General features: G+C 35.5%; 1 protein-coding gene across 1 annotated transcript in view; it reads left to right on the forward strand.

The window, feature by feature from the left end:
• Positions 1–272: 272 nt before the first annotated feature.
• Positions 273–23,827, forward strand: part of LOC101977482 (cytochrome P450 2C18) — a 29,209-nt gene continuing 5,654 nt past the window's right edge. The window contains exons 1-6 of the mRNA XM_005335304.4: positions 273–455; positions 5,611–5,773; positions 5,937–6,086; positions 9,864–10,024; positions 12,495–12,671; positions 23,096–23,237. Of these exons, the coding sequence (XP_005335361.3) occupies positions 288–455; positions 5,611–5,773; positions 5,937–6,086; positions 9,864–10,024; positions 12,495–12,671; positions 23,096–23,237 (961 nt within the window). The 5' untranslated portion in view covers positions 273–287. The remainder of the gene's footprint in view (positions 456–5,610; positions 5,774–5,936; positions 6,087–9,863; positions 10,025–12,494; positions 12,672–23,095; positions 23,238–23,827) is intronic.

The following is a 23,827-nucleotide window of genomic DNA, read 5'->3' on the forward strand; positions in this document are numbered from 1 at the left end:
TTGTTTGCTTCTTTGTTTTAAAATATCTATTCCTGTGATCTCAGAGTGCCTGAACTAGATTGTCCTGGACAGAGATTTGGAAAGGAGAGCAAGATTAAATAACAGTTTGTTTATCCTCATCAGGTGATTAATGTACATTCAGAAGGAATTAGAACTTACCTAGTTGATTGGCTCAGCACTTTATGTCAATAGGACACAATCTGATAGTGCACTATAACAGAATGAACTATAAAAGCTTTACATTGATTGCAAGTTCACAGTTGACTAAGTAAAAGAGGAAGGCTTCAATGGATCCAGTTGTAGTACTGGTGATCAGTCTCTCCTGTATTCTTCTCTTCTCGCTATGGAGACAGAGATCTGGGAAGGGAAGACTCCCACCAGGACCCATGCCTCTCCCAATTCTTGGGAATATCCTGCAGATAGATGCTAAAAACATCAGCAAATCCTTAACTAATGTAAGTCTGTTGATGCTCCTCCAGTGGTGAATATATTAATCCTTTATTTTATTTTATTTATTTAGTGAATATATTAATCCTTTATTTTATTTTATTTATTTATATTAATTCTTTATTTTTAATTAAATATATGCACAAGGCAAATTATTAAAAGAGATTGTTGCACAGAAAATACTCTTTGGACATTGAGGTTTTCATTTTTTAATAGTCTTTCATTGTTACAGGTAGTGTAATGAAACAATGCATCTGGGATTAAAAAATTTATATTTAATATTTTGATGGCAATATTTAAAAGGCAAAAGTCTGGAGTAGCCCTGCTCTTCATTTTCTTATCATTATTTGCTATGATTTTCTGTTTTCTGCACAATCTAATCTGCTTGTGATTCTTTGAGTGAATTTTTATTACTTTCAGGGTGTCTTTCATTTCCAGCAGTTTTGACTAGTTTCTTTTCCATATTGCTATTTCTTTATCAAAATTGTTCCTTTTAATTCATTCCTTAGGTCTTCCTTTAGTTTACTGAACATTTTAATAATCAATTTTCTATCACTTTTCAAACTGTGGAATCTTTTACAGGGGGGATGGTGAATTAGGAGGGAAGATTTATTCATTTGGTTTCTCAAGTTTTCAGAATTCATGAAATTGCACTTCAATGGAAATGGATTCTACTTTCTATTTTACACCTATGTCCTTTTGTGTGTGTAGTTATCTATTTTGTTTTGGGGTTATTTTTTCTGTTTTTGATATATGAGTAGCTCCATAGGTGTGACCTGAGGTCCCCCTTTGGTTGATTCTCCTTTGACCTGGTTGTAAGTTTGAGATATTTTTTCTCCTTAATTTTATGTTTTGAAGTAATGTTGAGATGGAGGTGGGACTACAAGTGTGGGGTGAGATCCATTGTTACGGGGCTGAGTTGTGTGTATTGCTTGGGAGCAGGATGTCTACTCTGTGAACCTGATATGACCCACTCACTTTTCAACCCCACTTAGAGGAAGCAGTCAGCCAGGAATTGCACTATTGTTACCAAGAAATGTACAGCCTCAAGATGAATGTGCAGTATCTATTTTGATATCTGTAACACTAATTGCCACCTATAGAGTAATGGAGGGATCAACAATAAAAAGTGTGAACAAGGGTCTGGGGCTGGGGCTCAGTGGTAAAGCACTTGCAGCACATGTGTGAGGCACTGGGTTCAATTCTCAGCACCACATAAAATAAATATAGGGTCTGTTCATCTACAATTAAAATAACATTTTTTTTTAAAAAATGTGAACAACATCAGTCATTATCACTTTTCTCTGGAAAAGTGTGTTGCCAGCTGTGTTGATAATCTTGACAAGATGAATGAGGTACAAACTACATTAACTATATAATTCTATATTTAATGAAATTACAATTTGTTATGTGAAGAGAAAATAGAAAATAGAGTAGAAAGGCAGGAAAAAGTTTGAAATGTTTTAAAAAGTGAAGACAGGAGAGGCAGAAGATGGATCACAAGTGTTGATTATAAAGAAAGAGAAATAAAAAATTTAAGTATAAGTAGTTTACAAATTAAAAAAGAGGAAGCTGGAATAGGAAATATTTTGGAAAAGGTTTTTGGGAGAAAAGAGTGAAGAAGGGGCATTAAGAGGGACAAAAACTAAGGTATAGCAAACAAGCAAATGTAAGATCAAAACAGTTCAAACTCATGTAAGAATATATCCCTCCTATGTGAAACCAAGGCTATTTAATAAACAGATGCAGAAGAAAGCAGTTAAAGAGACAGCAAAATATATGAATATATACATATATTGAACCTATACATATACATAGTGCACAGTCACATCAATAGCATAATCATGAATGTTTACAGGGTAATAATGTCTGTCTGTTCTACTATTCTTCCCATGTCTAGCTGACCCACTCTGTCCCCATGCACCTCAGGACTCCCGGAGATGTAGAGAGCCTTGTTTTCTCTAATTTCTTCAACCTGAGATTTCCCTGGGGCACTGCCCCTAGTCTCTGGCATTCCACAGGCTTGCTAGATCCAGCCTGACCCAAGCAAGCCCAGCTACAATCTGATGGACCTGGGCTTCAGTTTACCCAGGCCCAGCTTGTTGCAGTCACAAGATCTCAATGCCATTTAAACCCGCAGGGAGACCACCAGGGAGGTAGCCACACAAAGGAGAAACCCCCGCAGAGAGGCAGCCAGATGGTGGCCACTAGCATTCCCAGCAGAAAGATCTCAGGTACAACCAGACCTGCAGATACCCTGACAATGTATCTCCAGGCCCTCTCTGGTGTCCCTATTCTGAGGTGGATGCAACCTGAGATGGCAACTTGTGTATTCATTTATGAGCAAAGGAAAGTCATGTCTGATTCATTCTACAGTCTCTTCTACTTCCCTACCCCCTCCTTTCCCTTCATTCCTTTTTGTCTAATCCAGTAAACTTCTATTCTTCCCCTCCCTGCCTGTTTTAGTAAGCTTTTTCACTGCTGTGACTAAAGGATCTGACCAGAGCGACTGTAAGGAGGAAGAGTTTATTTGAGGGCTCACAGCTTCAGAGTTCTTAGTCCATACAAGTCTGGCTCCTTTCCTCAGGGCATGAGGTGAAGCTGAACATCATGATGGGAGAGTGCGGCAGAGGGAAGCAGCTCACATTAAGAAGCAGAGAGAGAGACTCCAGCTCCATATACGAAGTATATACCCCATAGCTATACCCCGGATGAACACCTCCTCCAGCCACACCTCACCTGCCTCTAGTTATCACTCAGTTAATTCCATCAGGGATTAATCCACTCATTGGGTTAAATCATTATTAAATAATTTCTCCTCTGAACCTTCTTGCATTATTTCACTTGGGGGAGATGCCATATTCAAATCATAACACTACCCTTTCTTGTTGTGGTTTAGCATCCACATAGCAGAGAGAACATTTGGCCTTTGGTTTTTTGGAACTGGCTGATTTCACTTAGCATGATATTTTCCAGTTCCAGCCATTTAGTGGCATATGCCATAATGTCGTTCTTCTTAATGGCTGATTAATGTTCTAATCATTCTATATACATACCACATTTTCTTTATTTAGTGATCTGTTAAAGGACACCTAGGTTGGTTCCATAGCTTGACTATGTGAAGTGAGCTACTATAAACATTGATGTGGCTGTGTCACTATAGCATGTTTATTTTAAGTGTTTTAGGTATAAACTGAGGAGCAGGATAACTGGGTTAAATGGTGAATCCATTCCAAGTCTTCTAAGGAAAACTGCTTTCCAGAGTGGTTGTACCAATTTGCTGTACATACACCAACATATGAGGAAAACATTTCCCCCACATACTCATCAACACTTATTGTTACTTGTGTTCTTACTAATTGCCATTCTGACTGGAGTGATAAGGAATATCAGTATAGTTTTAATTTGAATTTCTCTAATGGCTGGAGAGGTTGAATATTTTTTCACATGTTTGTTGAGCATTTGTATTTCTTCTGTGAAGTACCTGTCAGTTCCTTTGCACATTTATTAATGAGGTTATTTGTTTTTTTAGTGTTAAGTTTTCTAGAGTTCTTTAATTTTAAGAAAAAGCAAACAATATATTTTCAATGGGGTATACATGGAGTAAACAAAGGAAAAATACTCATAAGAAGTAAAGGTTTTCCCTCTCCCCAACTTCTCATGAGTATGGTCTAAATTGTTGGTTGGAACGGATTTTCATTTTTCATGTTTATGTTTTGCTTTGTAACCCTAGGGTCAAGGTTTGGGCATTGTGAAGCAAGCACATTTGCATTCCTCACTAGCTAGCTGCCAGATAATGTGGCTAGGAGCCCATTTGTTGTAGTAGTGCTCAGCTTCCATTCTTCCAGTAGAGGGTGGGATCCTCTGAGGAGCGCTGACAGATTGTAAATTCTTGCCGTGGAAGTGGTGCAGAGTTCTAAATTCAAACTCCTACTACTGATAATATCCTGGAATGAGCCTGGAGGACTTAATGATGAGGGAAATAGCCACACAAAAAGACCTTCACTCCATGACCTCACACCTTACCTGTGGAATCTTACAAAGCAAAGCAAAAAGCCTCAAACTCATAGTAGTAGAAACTAGAATGATGGCTATTGAGAGCTGTGATGTGAAAGAAAAGGTGAGATGTTGGTCCCAGGGTATAAGCATTCAGTTACTTGGTGAATATTCACTGGAGACCTAAGACACATCATGGTGATGCAAGTAAATAAAGTGTCTTACACCTGAAGTTTACTAATGTGTATTCATCACACACACATGACAATGTTAACACTGAGTTGATGTATATTAATTAACTTGGCTGTGGTAATCAACTTGCAATGTCTACATCAATCAAAATAGCACATTTTATACTCTAAGTATATATATATATATATATATATATATATATATATTTATTATTTTTCAATTGTACCTCAATAAAGTATTTAAAATAAAAAGAAGACTATGGGCTGAGAACCAGCATAAGAAAATGAAGGAAAGAATTAACCATTTAGGGTCCACTGGATGGTAACAGAATCCTTGTGGGTTTTGCATAAAACTTCAGTCTGTACCCTGTGAATTACTGCTGGGTGAGAGAAATTGTTCTTCCATGAGATGCTACATGGCCTGATGCTGCCTCCTCCCTGGTACTCACTCTTTTGCTGTGTTAGATATCTGTGGCCTCAACCTATGAGTGTAAAGGTCATCTGGGGTCACTTTAAAAAATAAAGAAAAAATTTTCTGGGTGTTGGTGCAAAGGTGCATAAGCACTGGGTACTAACAAAGTGTTCAAATTTGAGAAGTTAACAAAATAAATGTTCACATTTGGGTCTTCGGTTTATTATACATGGTTCACTGCAAATGAGTTTGCAACTTTCTGACTTTGTTTCCTTTGAATGTAAAACAGAACAAGTAAGTCCCCTAAATTCATTGATATGAGAATTAATCATAACACAGATGGCCATTGCCTGAGCCAGGTATAGCACATTGCAGCCCATCCATATGTGACAGCTTAATGGCCATCACATTATATGAGAAAAATTGAGAAATATTTGAAGATTCTATGGCACAATAAAATATAAAAAATACCCATAATCTGTAACAGTCTGAATCATTCCAAACATGTAGATCAAATGCTGATCTTCCTCAGCTAATTTTTGCATTTTTCTTTCCCATTTCCAGTTTTCAAAAGTCTATGGCCCTGTGTTCACTGTGTATTTGGGTATGAGGCCCACTGTGGTGTTGCATGGATATGAAGCTGTGAAGGAAGCCCTGGTTGATCACGGAGAAGTATTTTCTGGAAGAGGCAGTTTCCCTGTGGGTGACAGGACTAGGAAAGAGCTTGGTAAGTGGGCATGCATATGAGGTGGGTGAGCAGTGGTCATGGGAAAGAGGAGCATGAAAAAGAGAAAGCCAGGTTGAGCTTGGCCATCTCTGTTGCTGCCAATCGTCAACTTCCTGTACCTCACCAGGGATATCCCTTCTAGATTCTGCTCCCTTTCATTTAGGAATCATTATAAGTAATGGAAACAGATGGAAAGTGATGAGACGCTTCTCAGTCATGACTCTGAGGAATTTTGGGATGGGGAAGAGGAGCATTGAGGACCGAGTTCAAGAAGAAGCCCGCTGCCTTGTGGAGGAGTTGAGGAAAACCAACTGTGAGTGCTTTGTGATATCACTGTTCTTAACAGACGGCTCTTTTCTGGGTCTAGTGAATACATTTCAGCAACAGCCAGGCCTTTATAATCATAGGTCCTGTCAAGACTCATGTAGTGATGGTATTAAGCAGAGAGTCAGAGTTTGTTTATCTTTGCTGGCCTGTGCACAGACATGAGTGGGCATGCATGGTAGATGTAAAAGGTCGTATAATCCTACTCTGACCAGCTTTATTGATGTTTTCAAATCATTGCATCACGAAGAGACAAAGTTTAGAGATGCATTTTTCTAAACAGTTCAAAAGCAGGGTTTCTCCATGGCACATTTGTGAGTTTCCCACTCCACAGCCTTCACCGTGGTCCATTGGACACAGCCATAGACCCTGTGGAGCTGAAGCAAAAGTGATGTGTTCTTTCACTGAATTGGACAGTGGTTGTACAGTCACTTTTGATTTCTGACTTCTCTCAGGGTTTCTTTCAAGGCCAGTGCCTACAATATGCAGTAATTATATAATCAATGGGTTTACATTCATTTGCATATCTCCTGGAAATTCTCATTAATCTTGCATATGGTAATCACTTACCTCTCCTTGTCTTCTCTACTAACCCATGAAGTGTTCTGCTGCATCTCTCTACCCTCTTCACCACCCTATCTCCAGTAATCACTCTTCTACCTTCAGGCTCACGTTCGTTTTGAACACATTCATCTTCCATACATGAGAGACGCCATGCAATATTTGACTTTCTGTTTCTGATCTCTTACCATAAGTTCCCCCAGTTCTCTCTTCTTTGCAGCAAATGACAAGATTTCCTTTTTGTTATGACTAAATACAAATACATAATGTTGTATTTATAACAGATTTTCTTTATCCACTCATCTGATGATAAGCACATAAATATGATATCTTAGCTATTGTGAATAGTGTCCTAGTTATCCTGAACATGCAGGAATCTATGTTGTATGTTGATTTCATTTCTTTCATCTATGTGCCAAGAAACAGGACACTTAGATCATATGGAAGATCTCTTTATGTTTCAGGGAACTGCATACTTTTTTACATAATGACTATCCGAATGCACATTCCCACCAACAGTTATAAGGTGTACTTTTTTTGTCACACCTCTCCAAAATTTGTTAGTTGTTGTTGTGGTGGTGGTAATATGTGTTTCTTATTTTTGTTTTCATGTTTTTATGATAGCCATTTTAACCTGAGCAAAATGATATCTCTTGGTCGTTTTGATTTGCATTTGCCTGATACCTAATGATATTGAGAATTTTTAAAAAGTGCTTATTGATCATTATATTTCTTCTTTTGGGAAGTACCTATTAAGATTATTTGCCCATTTTTAATTGTATTACTTGTGGTTTGTTGTTAAGTTTTTATTTTTTTTTGTTCTTTATGTACTGTTGATTTTAATCCTCTGTGAGATGAATAATTGGCAAATATTATCTCTCCTTCTGTAGAATGTCTCTTCACTCTATTGACTGTTGTGTAAGAGCTTTTCAACTCCATGTTATCTATTTGCCTATTTTTGCTTTTAGGGTCATATAGAAAAAAAATTATCACTTGTATTCATCTTGAGGTATTCCCCCTATGTTTTCTTCTGGTTCACTGAGGGTTTCAGAACCTACAGTAAGGTCTCCGAGCCATTTTTGAGTTGGATTCTGTACAGGGTAAGAGATGAGGTTCAAGTCACAATCTTCTGTCTGCTCCATTTATTGAAGAGGGTCTCCTTTTTCTACCATAAGTTTTAGTAACTTTGTTTAGAATCAGTGGACTATAGATGCATTTTCCCCTCCTCCAGGATCTCGTTTCTCTTTGATTATTCTATTTTCCTGTTTTTATGCCAATGCCATGCTGTTTTGTTTACTGTGGCTGTGTTGTATGGCTTAAAGTCAGGAATTGTCTTGCCTCCAGCTTTGCCCTTTTGCTCAAGACTGTGTTGACTATATAAATATATTTTCAAGTCTCTCTCTATATGAAATCTCTTTCTCTCTCTCTCTCTCTCTGTGTATATATATATATATATATATATATATATATATATATATATATATGTGCTTCCACATGAATTTTAGGGTTTTTTTTCTAGTTCTGTGAAGAATGTCTTTGGTGTTATCATGAGAATTAATTTCAGCCTAAATTTGATTTGGGTAGTATAATACTTTTAACAATGTTAATCCTCCATTTATTTGTATATTCTTCAATTTCTTTCATCAGCATTTTGTAATTTTTATTGTAGATACCTTACCTTTTTGGTAATTTTTTTTATCAAGTAAAGTTTAATTAAATATAAAAATCTACTTGTTTTATCAAATAAACTGTAATTTAAAAAATATAGTTGTGTCTTCGGATTCTTTTTTTTAACAAATGATATTTATTGATCACTTAATTGTAATTTCACTTTTATACATTCCTACAAAAGTGAAAACCTTATTGTATGTTAATTTCTCTACCTACAATATGACAGTATTGACTATAGGGATGACCAGCATTTGTCGCCATCTGTCCTAGCTGGCGACCTAGTGCTGGGTTCACAAAATCTGACTATTCCAATAAATCAAGAAAATGACAAAGAAAGCACACAACCACACAGAAATATCTTTTCAGCAATCCAGAGATGGCTCTGCAACCTTAAGTGTCCTTGGAAAGAGAAAGAGCCATTGGACTTCTTTATTCTTATACAGGAAACACACAAGGAGTTTCCATGGAACATTCTATCCCCAAAGAAGGAAAGGGGTAGGATTACAAAGGAACAGGTGAGTGTCGCTGAACCCCCTTGGGTGATGTCTACACCTGGAGCCACACCTTGCTCCCCAGCTGGGACAACACCCAAGTCACTACAAAATGTAGTCATTGGTCAGAGCCCCCAGGGCATGGGGACTTGAAGGCCTGTTCATTCAAAGCAGCTCCCAACAAACATTCATATTTCCTAAAATATACTTGTGACTACATGATTCAGAGAAATGTTCCAGAATTTCACAACAAGGCAGGATTTCCAAATAGATTAAATAATGAGGTATTTGAAGATGATGGGCTCTATTTCCTAAAGCGAAAAAATTTCCCTTAGTCAGTCTCTCTCTTCTCTCTCTTACTCTCTCTCTTTCTGTCTAATAAATAAAGAGATTGCATTTATGAACTAAACCTTTGTGTTACCTTGAATTTACTTTAAAATAAATTTTTGTTACCTTTATTTTTGTCAACAAATGTCATTATTTATGTGTTTGCCTTTCTTCCTCATAAAACATGAATGTTTTCTGCTTATATTCATTTGTTCCACAAGTAGACAAATCTGTACATAGTTACTCTCGATTTATTCTTTACCTCTGCAGTTTTTACACATAAATGTTTCAGTGATATAAAACGAATGTCCTTTAACTTTTTTCTCTTTCTACCTAATTCCTAATTTTCTACAGGTTTGATGACAACTATGATTCAGCACGGAAATTGAATTAACAAGTGTTTTTAAAGTGATCTTTTAAAATGTTTTCCAAAATAAATGTGACTTTCAGTTAGAATGGCTTAAAAAGGCAGTAGATTTGAATGGAGCATTAGGAAAATCACTATGAAACTGGCTACAAGGTTAAACTCAATTTGAGTTTAAGGTAAAAGTGGTACTGATTTTTAGCATGCTGAATATTTTTCATGTGAAAGAAATTTCTAGATAGATATTGCTTAGAGTTTCTACAATTACCTTTTCCTGTTATCTCAAAGATAAGGACATTTGTATGAATTTTTAAATATTTAATGTGGATTTTTAATGTTTCTACTTCTTTAGCCTCACCCTGTGATCCTACTTTTCTCCTGGGCTGTGCTCCCTGCAATGTGATCTGCTCTGTTATCTTCCATAATCGTTTTGATTATAAAGATCAGCATTTTCTATACTTTATGGGGAAATTTAATGAAAATGTGAAGATTCTGAGTTCCCCATGGATCCAGGTGAGACAAAAATCCCATCCCCCTTTCCTGAGAAAATACACCATCTTTACTATGACATGTAAGACCTTCTAGTGATCCAAGCAGTCAAGTGAGTCTAAACACCACAGTCTGGCCCAGAATTGGATGTCATGGAGTGAGTATCAGGAAACCATGACTGAGGCCTTTACTTTATGCACTGGAAAATGAATGCCTTCATGTAGAGATGATAGGAAATCCCCTTTGACTCTCTGGCCAGTGCTTCTCCCAGTAACCCCCAAAGCCTCCTATTTATAAAGTACTTTAATAACTGCATTTGAGCAAGGTCAAGACACTCAATGAGCATCCAGGGGCCTGAGGAGGAATCATCAAGGGCTGCACTCCAATCACCACTTAGAGATTTCATCACTTTACTTGTCAGAAATACAGTTTTCTGGTATTTGACAAAGTTTTCAAAAAACATGTTAGAGAAAACATAGTCTTTTGAAATGGTGACGGGAAACTGGAAATCTGTATGTGATGGAATGAAATTGAACCCCTATCTCTCATCCTGCACAAAACTCAACTCAAAGTGGATCAAAGACCTAGGACTTAGACCAGAAAATACACCTGCTAGAAGAAAATGTAGGCCCACACTCCAATGTATTAGCTCAGGAACTGACTTCTTCAACAAGACTCTTAAAATGCCAGTGAGAACATTAAAAATTATAATAACAAATGGGATGATATCTAGTTAAAAATCTTCTTCACAGTAAAGGAAACAGTCAAGAATGTAAAGAGAGAGCCTACAGGATTGGTAGAAAGTCTTTGCCACTTGTTCTTCAGATAAGGCATCTATATTCAGGATATGCAAAGAACTCGTAAAATTTAACACCCCAAACCCATATAACCCAATCAATAAATGATAAAGGAACTAAGGAGATACTTCTCAAAGGAAAAAATACTAATGGCCAATACATATATGGAAGAAATGTTCAACATGTCTAGCATTTAGAGAAAGGTAAATTGAAACTACATTGAGATTCTATCTCACTGCAGTCAGAATAGCAATTATCAAGAATACAAGTCACAATACATTTTAGCCAGAATGTGGGGAAAATGTGTACATTGTTTGTGGGACTGCAAATTAGTGCAATTACTCTGGAAAGCAGTATAGACTTTCCTCAAAAACTATGAATGGAACCACAATTTGTCCCAGTTATTTTACTCGTTAGTATACATCCAAAGGATTTAAAATCAGCATACTACAGTGATGCAGGCACTTCAACATTTATAACAGCACAAGTTACAATAATTAAGCTATGGAGACATACTAGGTGCCCTTCAAAGGATGAATGGATAAAGAAAGTGTGAAATATAGACACTGAAGTATTACTCAGCCATAATGAAGAATGACATTATGTCATTTTTTAGTAAATGGATACATTTGAAGAATATCATGCTAAGTCAAATAATCTAGTGCCACAAAATCAAAGTTTGAATGTTTTCTCTGATATGCAGAAGCTAATCCAAAATAAGGTGGCACACATAAAAAAAAAAAAGAATAGAAGAAAGATCAGTGAAATAGTCAAAGTGGAATGAAGAAAAGCGAGGAGAGAAGGGATATTGAAAGAGAATGGATTGAATCTGTCTGTTTGTTCAGGGTTGTACACACTGAAATGCAATCAGGGTTAGGCTAATGAAATGATTGCATTTCAGTGTGTACAACCATGAACAGTTTTACCCTATGTTTAGCTGGCAGGTTCTGCATTCTTCATAAAAGTCAGATCTTCAGAAATCTCCTAACTATTTTTGTGCACAGTTACTTCTCCATAGAATGCCCAACTGCATTTCATGTACTTTGAAAATCTCCCCTGTAGTAACTTTTATTTATGAGGCTGCTTCTTATAAGAAAAGGCAGCCAACAGCATTGTGCTCTTTTTCAATGAAAAAATGTTATTAGTTCTTTTTAGTTATATATAAAAATAAATTCATTTTGAAATAATTATACAAGCATGGAATATAATATGTTCTATTTCAGTCCCGACCACTCCCCCTTTCCCTCTCCTCTTCCCTCCTCGTCTTCCTTCTACTCTATTGAGCATAATTCACTATTACCAAGCATTGTACTCTTTCTCTAGTGACCCAAACTCCCTTAAATTCTGTTCTCATCTACAGAGCACCAGTCATGCTAATTCATGCCAATCTGTATTTCCAGATTGTAGGGAAAAATTGGTTTGAAAAAGAAGAGAACTTAAATAAACTTATTTTTATCTCTAAAGATGACATAGGAGTATAGAAAATGATTATCATTTCTGATAACCTCTGGTCATAATTCTCTCCCACAAATCTTTCTATAAGCTTGGGAATTATTATATATGTACAGTAAAAATTTCTCTATCAAGAGAAACACCAACTTTTAAAATTTTTACATCTCTATTTATAAGAAGGACTATACATAATATTCATGTCTTTATTATCTGTTTCTAGTTAATAAATATTTTTTATTTTGTAGATCTGCAACAATTTTCCTGCTCTCATTGATTATTTCCCAGGGAGTCATAAAAAACTTTTAAAGAATATTGGCGATGTGAAACAGTATGTTTTGGAGAAAGTACAAGAACACCAAGAATCCTTGGATATGGACAATCCTCGGGACTTCATCGACTGCTTCCTGATCAAAATGAATGAGGTAGGATGTGAACAACAGCTCAGTTATCTGATTACCTCTAGATTTTGTGATTCACTGGTTAGTTCTATGGTTCCTAGTGAGTCACTGATTAATCCTATGGTTCCTAGTGATGATTAAGTAGTCAGGCAAGAAATTTTTGACAGGCATTTCAAACACATCTTTTCCTTATGGATCTGTAAGAATTATCATAGAAGAAATAAAATCCAATTACTAAATAGACAGAATACCTGGATCCTTTTCTATAGATACTAATAATCTACCTGAGGAAAGACAAAATTCACACCTCAGATGTTTTATCTCATATGTAGTAGTGAGAGAGAAATGAAAAAGTAAAGGGATCTCATCAAAATGGAAAAAAAGACAAGAACAGTAGAGAAAGAGAAATGGTGGAAAAAGGAAAAGAAGGAAAGAGGAAGAACGGGAAAGAAATTGACAAATTTGTACTATGTGCATATATAATTTGTGTCTCTTTTCTTAGTTTGGTTAAAGTTTACCAGTCTAGTTTAAACTTTTCAAAGAACAAAGTCTTTGTTTCACTGATCTTTAGTACTTTTTTATTCTCTCATTAATTTCAGCTTGCATCTTAATTATTTCCTTCTTTCTACAATATTTGGGATTGTTCCTAATTTTCTAAGGCCTAGAGATGCATTATTAAGGATTATTATCTGGGATTGTTCTGAATTTTAAGGTATCCATTCCTAGCTTATAAACTCTTGTCTTAGAACTGCCTTCCTAGTATTTCAGAGATTCTGGCACATTGAATCTCTATTGTTTTTTTGATTCTAGAAATTTTAATTTTCTCCCCTCATTTTCTCAATGATCCAGTCATTGTTGAAAAGTGTATTATTGAATCTCTATGTCCTTATGTAATTTCTATGGTTATTTTCTTGCTGTTGACCTGATAAGATGTAAGCAAGGGGTTATACTAATTTTAAAAGAATATTTTCTAAGACTTACTACTTTGTGTCCTAAAATATAGTCAATTTGGAGACAGTTGAATGGTCAGCTGATAAGAAGTTGAATTTAGTTATTGTTCGATGAAATATTCTATTAATGAGTGCTAAGTCCATTTGATCTATAATACTTTTAAATCTGAAAAGTCTTTAGTGATTTTTTGTGTGGATGACCTGTCTCAAAGGGAAAGAGTTCTATTTAAACTAGCCAGTATTATTTTATTGTAGCCTATTTGAATCTCTACATTGAATAGCAGCTGCTTGATGTAATTAGGTGCACTGATGTTTAGGGATATAAACACTATCACTACTTTTTGGCTGAATTGTTTTCTACCAGTATGAATTGCCTTTTTCTTGCCTCTTCTGATTGATTTTGGCTTGAAATCAGCTTTGTTTGTTCTGAGAGGACCTACTCCTGCATGTTTTGGTTCTCTATTATTCATGAAATATATTTTTCCATCCTTTCTCTTTTAGACATTTTATGAATGTCTTTACCTGTAAGATGAGTCTCTTACAAACCGTATATAGTTGGTGTCTTTATTTTTAAATCCAATCTGCCAGCCTATGAATTTTAATGTGAGAGTTGAGACTATTTTCACTCATGTATTTTTGCCAGACATTTTTGTTGTTATGATCAAAAATCTGATAACAACATAGAAGAGGAAATGCCCATGTTGGCCTAAGGTTTTAGAGGGTCAGTCCGTAGGTGGTTGAATCCAAAGCTCTGGGCCCAAGATAAGGCAGAATATCATGGCAGAAGTGCATACTGGCAGAAACTAGATCAGGACATGTCAAGCAGGAAGCAGAGAGTGCTCTGCTCACCAAGGACAAAATATAAATCCCAAAAGCATGCCCCCAATAACCTATTTCCTCTATCCATACCTTGCTGCCTAGTTATTGCTCAGTCAATCCACATCAGTGATTAATGAACTGATTATGTTATTCCTCTCATAATTGAATCATTTCATCTCTGAAAATTCTTGCATTGTCACATACATGACCTTTTGGGGAGTCCCTCAGCTGTAAATCAAAACATTCCAGCACTGTCCCCCCAAATCTCATGCCCTTTGACAGTACAAAATACATAGACTTTAATTCCAAGAATTCCACAATTTTACAACTTAACTTCAGTATTGTCTAAAAGTCAAAGTCCAACATCTCTTCTGAGATTCAAGGGCCAACATGTGGAGTGAGCCCCTAAAAAATCAAAAGGAAGTTATATATATCCAATATGTATTGGAACAGAATAAATATTTCCATTGCACAAGGCAGAAATAGAGGTGCAGAATTAGAGGCCCAGAAAGAAGGAATGGGACGAAAAGAAAACAAAATCCATCTGGGCAAATAAGTCCTATAGCTTCATGTCTAACTTCTAGGGCATGTGGCATCATGCTGTTATTTCTAAAGGGCTTTTGCAGCTTCACCCCTCTGGTTTTGCTGATTACAGTCCATATGGCCTCTCTCTTGGTTTGTTTCTGCTTAACTCCTATGGTGTTCCTTGGCAGATGTTTCATGTTATTAGTGTTTCTTAAGCCCTGGGCTTTCCACTATAACTTCAGCTTTCTGTTCACATTTTCATGCATTGCATTTTCAGGGGGCTGTCTGCACAAAATCTGATTCTGCTCCATTTTGCCTGGCCTACAAGACCTTCCTTTAAAATCTTGGTGGAGGCCTCCATGACCCCCTAATTGTACTATCTGGCATTAATACAGTACCAGCAGTAGATGGTGGACACCAAGATTTGCCACCATCTGGAGCAGCAACCAAGCCTCCACGGACCATGGTTGCAGCCATCTCTGTGTCTGTACTATCCTGTACATTGAAATATCTTCCAAGACCCTTGTGCAAGTAGGGTGTTCCCATGGTCCTTTCTCAAAGGAATTTTTACTTTTACACCCTTAAGCCCGAGAGGAGTGTAATCTTGCCAATTACTGAGAAGCCCTCAAGCCAATTTTCTTATTGTCCTTTTTAAAAGGACTTAGCATCTATTTAGTGGCTGTAATCTGTCTAACAACCACAAATTCTGTAGCCCCAGTTTTACTTGGATTTTTCTGGTAAAAATTCAAATTTTCATATCTTTCTGCTTTCTGCTTCTGATTGTCACAGTGACCTTCACTAAAGGTCACTAGCAATATCCTTGACACGGCATGAATGCTGAATTGTCTTGAAATTTCTTCTGCCAGATTAATTAGTTTAGCACTGTTAAATTCAGCCTCACAGAAAACCTCAGGACATGTACAAAATGTAGAAAATTTCTTTGCTTAAAAATAACATGAACATCCTCTAGTTTAATTTCCAAGAGTTCCATCCTTCAAAACCTGATGAGCCCTATCTTAACTGTCCACAGTCCTATCAGCATTATAGCCTTCCAAGTTCCCACCAGAATCACCCATTAAGCTCCATTTACAACATTTTAAAGCTTTTTCATCTTGCACATCTAAACTTCAAAAATTTTCCTCCATCAAACCAATTCCAAAGACTTCTGAACCACATGGAATGGTTAGTCACATCAATGGCCCCACTTTCAATACCATTTTCTCTTTTAGTCAACTTTTTCTTTGTTGTGACCACCGATCTGACAAGAACATAGAGGAGAAAACATTTATTTTGGCTCATGGTTTCAGAGGTTCAGTCTATGGTTGGATGACTGCATACCTCTGGATCTGAGGTGAAGCAAAACATGGCAGAAGGGTAAGTTGGAGTAAAACAGTTCAAAAGATGACAATTGGGAAGCAGAGAGAGAGTTCCACTCACCAAAAACAAAATATAAATCCAATGGCACATTCCCTAGTAACCTACTTCATCCAGCCATAGCCTGCTTGCATACAGTTACTACCCATGTGAACCATATCAATGGATTAATTTATAGTCTAGGCTATATCTCTCATAATATAGTTATTTTACTTCTGAGAATTATTGCACTTTCTCACATGTGATCTTTGGGGGGGACATCTCATATTTAAACTATAACAGTTATTATAAAGAAGTATTTATTAATTACTTTAATTTTGATTTGTTTCTAATATTTAATTTGTTCCTGTTTCTCATTTGGTGATCTAGTCTTTTAATGAGATTTATCTATTTGCTGGTTCTGAAGTTAGTTTTTAACTTCTGTATATAGAATTTTTTTTCTTTATTCTTTGTAGTTGATGACATAGTAGTCATGGATTCTTTTAGTTTCTGCTCATCTGGAAAGGTCTTTATTTCCCATCAATTATGAAGAATAGTTTTACTTGATATGGTAATCTTGATAGGCAATTATTTTCTTTCAAGGCTCTGAATACATCATTCCAATTCCTCCTATCTTTTAGAGTCTCAACTAAGAAATCAGATGTCATTCTGGCTGGATTACCAGTAAATTAGACATAATGTTATCTCTTGAGATCTTGAGGTCTCTAGAATTATTTTTTTCTGTATGTTAGGTATTTAAGTATGATGTGTCCTGGATAGTTTTTTTAAAAAAAATCCTGATTATTTGGTGTTCTGAATGTCTCCTATTGGGAGTCCTTTTCACTCCAAATGTGTGGAAATATCTCTGAAATATTTCACTGAAAAGGTTATCTTTGCCTTTAGCTTTTATATCAATTCCCTCTTTAATCCCAATGATTCTTAAGTCTGATCTCTTAAAATTGTCTCAGATTTCTTTATATTTTGATTATGGTTTCTTCTTTTCTTTTCTTTATTGCTCACTGAGTTTTAATGTACACACTCCTTGTCCTAAAGCCCTGGAATTCTGTCTTCTATGTGATTTAATTTATTGGTGAGACTTTTAACTGAATATTTATTTGATTTACTTAATCTTTCATTTTCATAATTTTTGTATATTCTTTTTTCAGAATCTCTCTTTATTGAAAATTACTTTCACTTCTTATATTTTTTTCTCCCTTTTCATTCCTTAGATCTTCTTTTTAGTTCATTTATCATTTTAACCATTAAAGTTTTAATTCTTTGACATTCTACCTGCATCTAAATCTATGGATGCAGTTATTGGTAAGTTAAATATTTTTGTAGATGTTTTGTTGGACTGTTTGCTCATGTTATCTGAGGACCTGTTTTGTGTATCTGTTGAGATGGATTTCTGTTTTATATATGGGGTCCTTTGTAAGTAGTTCTCTCTTAATAATAAAACCTTGACTAGGGATATACCTTAGTTTCAGCATATCCTATTAGAATTTAAAAACTTTAATTCAAATATGGGAACCCCTTTGAAAAGATAGAGTACCAATCATACAAACGTAATTGAAAAGCAAACTTATATTAACATAATATTTACAGAAGTTATTATTAGTGACCACTATGTCTCTATTGATCAAAGAGGATTGGTTTATAATATCTGAGAAGAATAAGTGTTAATAGTAGTATATTAAATTTCATTGGAAAAGGGATAAAATAGAAAGATTATGAAGACAGTAGAATAACAATGAAAAAGAAAAAAGAGGATGGTAGAGAGAATGGAGACACAACTAAAATGAGGTGAATATAAAAAATAAAGGACATGGGATGGGAATGGACATCAAGGAGATAAAAAAATTAAGATATGATCCAATTAATTGAGAAAATACATAAAATTAGAGATAATTCTGAAAAAAACACAAAATTTTAGCAGACACTGGAAACAGTATCAAGTGGTTGATGCAATATCGGCCTTATTGAAAAAAAGTTTTCCTTGCTTGGATTTTTGAAATAGAAACCATTTCCTCCCAGAGTTTCAATTCCAACATCTTCTAAGAGGAAGATTGTTTTTCCCATTCTGTTTTAGTGTCCATTCTATGTCCAGACTGATTCACAGGATGGGCACTAAACAACTGAGTTAAAATAAAATAGTGCAATAAGAAAGACACAGGTAAATTGCAGGGATTTCTAGTTTGAAACCTTTTAAGAAGTTCCAACAGCTTTTCTGAGCTTCATGGTTTATGGTTTGTCTACTTCAACTCTTTCCACTGGTGGATGCTTGGAATTTCTCCCATTCTAGTTCAGCTTGCTGATTTTTTTTTTTTGTGTGTGTGTATGTATAATGCTATGTCCATGTATTACATACTACATTGTGTCCTGCACATACATGTACAAATATATGCATATAGGTATATATAGGCATAATTTGGTAGATTTTGAGTTTCAGTAATTCCCATGTGCCGTCCCCTCTTTTCTCCCTCTGATCACCTTCCTCCATTATATGGTTTTCCCTCCTATTTCTTCTCTCTCTTTTCTCTACAAAACCACTCAACTTTTGACTTTCTGATTCTGGCTACTTTTAGCATGATATTCTTCAGTTTCATCCACTGACCAGCAAGTGACAAAATCTCATTCTTCTTAGGATAGATTGAAACTTTATTGTGTATATTCATCATATTTGCTTTCTCCATTGAGGGACATCTAGGATGTTTCCGTAACTGGGTAATTGTAAATTCATTGTTATAAACATGGGTATGCATACATCACTACAGTATACTGTATTTTAGTTCTTTTGGGTAAATACCAAAGAGTGGAAGTGCTATGTCATAGATGGTTCCATTCCTGGTTTTTGCAGATCTCCACATTGCTTTCCAAAGTGGTCGTACCAATTTCTACCTACCAAGAATGTATGAGTGTACTTTTCCCAGGATATCCTCCAAAGCAATTATTGTTATTTGTATTTTTGATGGGTGACATACTAACTGGAGTGTGATGATATTTCAGTTTAACTTTGATGTGCTTGATCACAAGGGATACTGGACATGTTTTAATATATTTGTTGGCCATTTACATTTCTTCTTTTGATAAATGTCTGTTTAGTTTATTTGCCCATTTACTTATCGGGTTATTCATTTGTTTGGTGTTAAGATTGTATCTTCTAAGTTTTTATATTCTGGATATTAATTCCCTCTCGGAAGAGTACCTGGAAAAGGTTTTCTCCAATTCTGTGAGTTTTTCATGCTCCTGTTTTCTTTGTTGTGAAGAAGCTTTTTTAATTTGCTGCCATCCCACTTATTGATTCTTGGTTGAGCTTTAGGTATTCAGGAAGTTGGATCCTGTGCCAATTTGTTAGATTCCTGACTTAGGTTTTCTTCTAGCCATTCTAGATTTTCTGATCTAATTCCTACATCATTGATCCACTTTGAGTTTACTTTTGTGGAGGGTGAGTGATAGCAATCAAGTTTCAGTCTTCTATATATGGATATCCAGTTTTATCAGCATCATTTGTTAAAAATAATATATTTTCTCCAACATATGTTATTGGCAGTTTTGTCAAGTACCAGATGACTGCATCTATGTAGATGTCTCTGTCTTTTGTACTGTATCATTGGTCTTAATGTCTTCTTTTTAAACTTTTTATAGTTAGTTATACATGACAGAAGAATGCATTTTGATTCATTGTACACAAATGGAGCACAATTTTTCATTTTTCTGGTTGTACATGATGTAAAGTCACATCACATGTGCAGTTATCATACATGTACCTAAGGTAACAATGTTCGTCTAATTTCACCATCTTCACTGCTCCCATGCCCCCTCCTATTCTCTCCCCTTCTCCACTTTGCCCAATCACAGTTCTTCCATTTTCCCCATGCTCCCCCTTTATTATGGATCAGCATCCACTTATCAGAGAGAGCATTTGGCCTTTGATTTTTTGGGATTGGTTTACTTTGCTTAGCATAATATTCTCCAACTCCATCCATTTATCTGCAAAAAACATACTTTCATTCTCTTTTAATGCTGAGTAATATTTCATTGTGTAAATATTCCAGCGTTTCTTTATTCATTCATCTGTTGAAGGGCATCTAGGTTAGTTCCACAGTTTAGCTATTGTGAATTGAGCTGCCATGATGTGGCCTTGTCACTATAGTATTCTGATTTTAAGTCCTTTATGTATAGAGCGAAGAGTGGGATAGCTGGGTCAAATGATGGTTCCATTCCAAGTTTTCTAAGAAATCTTTATACTGCTCTCCATAGTGGTTACACCAATTTGCAAAGCCACCAGCAATGTATGAGTGTACCTTTTTCTTCACATCCTCGCCAACACTTATTATTGCTTGTATGCTTGATAATTGCTGTTCTGACTAGAGTGAGATGAAATCTTAGAATAGTTTTGATTTGCATTTCTCTAATTATGAGAGAAGTTGAACATTTTTTTCATATATTTGTTGATCACTTGTGTGTCTTCTTTTGAGAAATGTCTATTTAGTTCCTTATTCCATTTATTGATTGGGTTATTATTATTATTATTATTATTATTTTGGTGTTATGTTTTTTGAGATCTTTGTGTATCCTTGAGATTAATGCTCTGTCTAAGGTGCATGAAGTAAAGATGTTCTCCCAACCTATGTGCACTCTCTTCACGTTCTTGATTGTTTCCTTTGCTGAGAAGAAGCTTTTTAGTTTAAATCCATCCCATTTATTAATTCTTGATTTTATTTCTTGCACTTTAGAGGTCTGGTTAAGGAAGTCAGGACCTAATATGATGTGATCTGAGCTCATTTTCTGCTCACAATGTGACTTGTTGGACAATGATGTCTATCTTTCTTAAACTTGATAGGAAAGATTCATTTGTTTCATGGAAGGAGAGCTTCCTCTCCCTTCTGAGTCACCACACACTGGGTGCTGCTCATTTCTGTTGCTTTTATTAATTCCCTTTCTGCTGAAGAACCTGATGTTTTTGATATTCACCTCTCTGCTATCTCTGTGAAAAAATTTAGTTTTTTACCTCAGTTTATCTCTGTAGAACTAATGTTTTAATTCATGCTTGGGAGCTGCTACAATATTGTGGGTTCCTCTGGTCTTTCACTTTCCTTATTTTTAGTACTTCCATCTTAAGTTTACTAAATGTTTTCCTCTATATCATGGAATATGCTCCCATTTGGTCTCTTTGAAATGCTGATTGGACAATCTTAGAAAACTGTCAGATCAGGCAAGGCGGGCAGTGACCAAAGGAGACAGATTTATTGAGATATCACTCCCAGGTGGAACTTGATCAGACCCTTCCTCAGGGGAAGGGCCTGAGGAGAAACCACGAGGAAGCTTGACCCGACTGGACTTTTATTGGGCTTACAACAGATATAGACAATATGTCTATTGAGATAGCTGTGTCTAAATATTGATTACTTTTTATTGGCGAGCCTATAGTCCACCTGGAGATTATACAAGCCCCATAAAATAAATTCTTGCTATGGATTAGTTATAAAATTACCGAATTTATATGTAATTCATGTGTTAGGTTTATTTTGTATTTTCAAATCTTCTCTAGTCAGTATTTAAAATTAACCTTTGTTGATGTCAAGTCTGTATCAAATAATTCCCTCAATCCTAAAACAACATTAGTTGTTTTTTTTATCAAGTACCTTCTTAATTACCAATGTATGAAAGCTCTTTTGAGTCAGCCCCTTATCCTCAGAAGCTGCATTATCCCTACTCTGTCATTTAAATGAACAGTTAAGTCCTAAACCCTCTGTCTTCATGTTTGTGGTGTCTTTTTCCATTTGTGTCTTAAGCAGGGTGAATTTCATGGTGAATTTATTCTTGTAATTTTTTCCTAAATTATTTGTTGTCTCTCATCTGGAATATGTTCTGTCTTTACAATTCATTCACGTTTTGTTTACTCTATTTTAGACTGTGTTGTCATATTGTCTTTTGCATATTTTCTAGTTCCTAATGAGTATAGAAATATATAGGAAATCTTATGTCCAAGTAAATTCTTTATTGGAAGAAGAAAACTGCATATTCTTGATTTAAGTTATTTTATCTTCCATGATATGGTCCTATTTTACCCATTTTTTATCAGTTAAAACATATTTTTCTTCAAATAAGAGAAAAACCCAATGACCAGAGCTTAAAATAATGGATTTAGTCATCTTACATACAAGGAAAACTTGTGGTGGGCTAGACTAGGTTTAGTACAATAACCCAGAAATATCAGAGACTCAGGTGCCTTCCATTTTCCTTCACCATATGTTATGGGTTGCATGTGGTGTGTCCCCTCAAAAATTTATGCTGAAAGTTGTTCCCCAATGTAACAGTGTTGAGACTTCCTGGGACAACTATTGTTTACGAATCTGGTTGTGTGTTACAGAAACAGAAAATGAACTAAAAAAATTGTACTTAATATACTAGCTTTTATCTTTATGATTAAATTTTGCAATCTTAAAACAATTTCTGTCTTACCTACACTGTGTGTCTATATTTTGAGTAGAAAGAAGGAAAGAGAAGTGGAACCAACAGACTTTCCCTTGTATTTTATTGCTAAGTAATATATTCCTTGTTCTTTCTAGGTACAAAAATGATGGTGGACACAAAATTTAGGTGACAAGGGCTAAGAAAGTGGGAAATGAAGATTTGATGAATTAATCTGTAGTTTACCATACCACACAATAACTATTTATGATACTATATTCTTTTATTTCTATGTTAGCTTAACTTTATAACCATCTGATTTCTTTTGAAATTATTATAATTAAATACTAAATTAATTGTGAAATAAATACATTGATTTATTCCTAGGAAAAGGGCAATCAACAGACTGAGTTTACCACAGAAGCCTTAATATACATTGTGACTGATCTTTTTGTAGCTGGGACAGAGACAACAAGCACTACTCTGAGATATGGTCTCCTGCTTCTGTTGAAGCACCCAGAGGTCACAGGTATGACTTCAGACGGTGAGCCGGGTGAATTTCACAACAGAAACTTGGCAAGACACTGCTGGTGTCCTCCATCTTATTTCTCTTGAGGATAAACTTTATTGAAATTTCTGTGTTGCCAGTTATAATTTGTCCACAATAAATTAAGGAATAAAAATAAGGAAACTTTGCACAGTAGGGAACAGTGACTGAGAGAAGTGAAGGACAGAATGGGCAAGAGCAAAGCAGTAGAGCTCTGGTCATGTCTGGATTCTACTGGGAAGTGACTTGTAGCATGCAACAGCTAGCATGAGTTGGCCTAAGACTGCACATTGCACTTTTTAAGGAGAAGATACTTGGATTATTTGGTGTTTTCTTGCAAGATTTCTGTGGAAATCTCTCCTTATTCTGAAAATTTCATGCTCTAATGCTAGATAGGAAAAATAAAAACTCTTAATTGGAGTGTAAATAAAAGCTTTAGAAATGTAATGAGGTGGCAGGGATATTACTAGCGTCTGAGAAGTTTTCTAAAAGGTTATAGTCAAAAGGAAGGTATTGCTACTTAGAAGAATTGCCTAAAGGAATATTATTATTCCAGAAGTATGTTTCCATTG

Source organism: Ictidomys tridecemlineatus, chromosome 1 (genome assembly GCF_052094955.1).
Source record: "Ictidomys tridecemlineatus isolate mIctTri1 chromosome 1, mIctTri1.hap1, whole genome shotgun sequence".
NCBI classification, from domain to species: Eukaryota; Metazoa; Chordata; class Mammalia; order Rodentia; family Sciuridae; genus Ictidomys; species Ictidomys tridecemlineatus.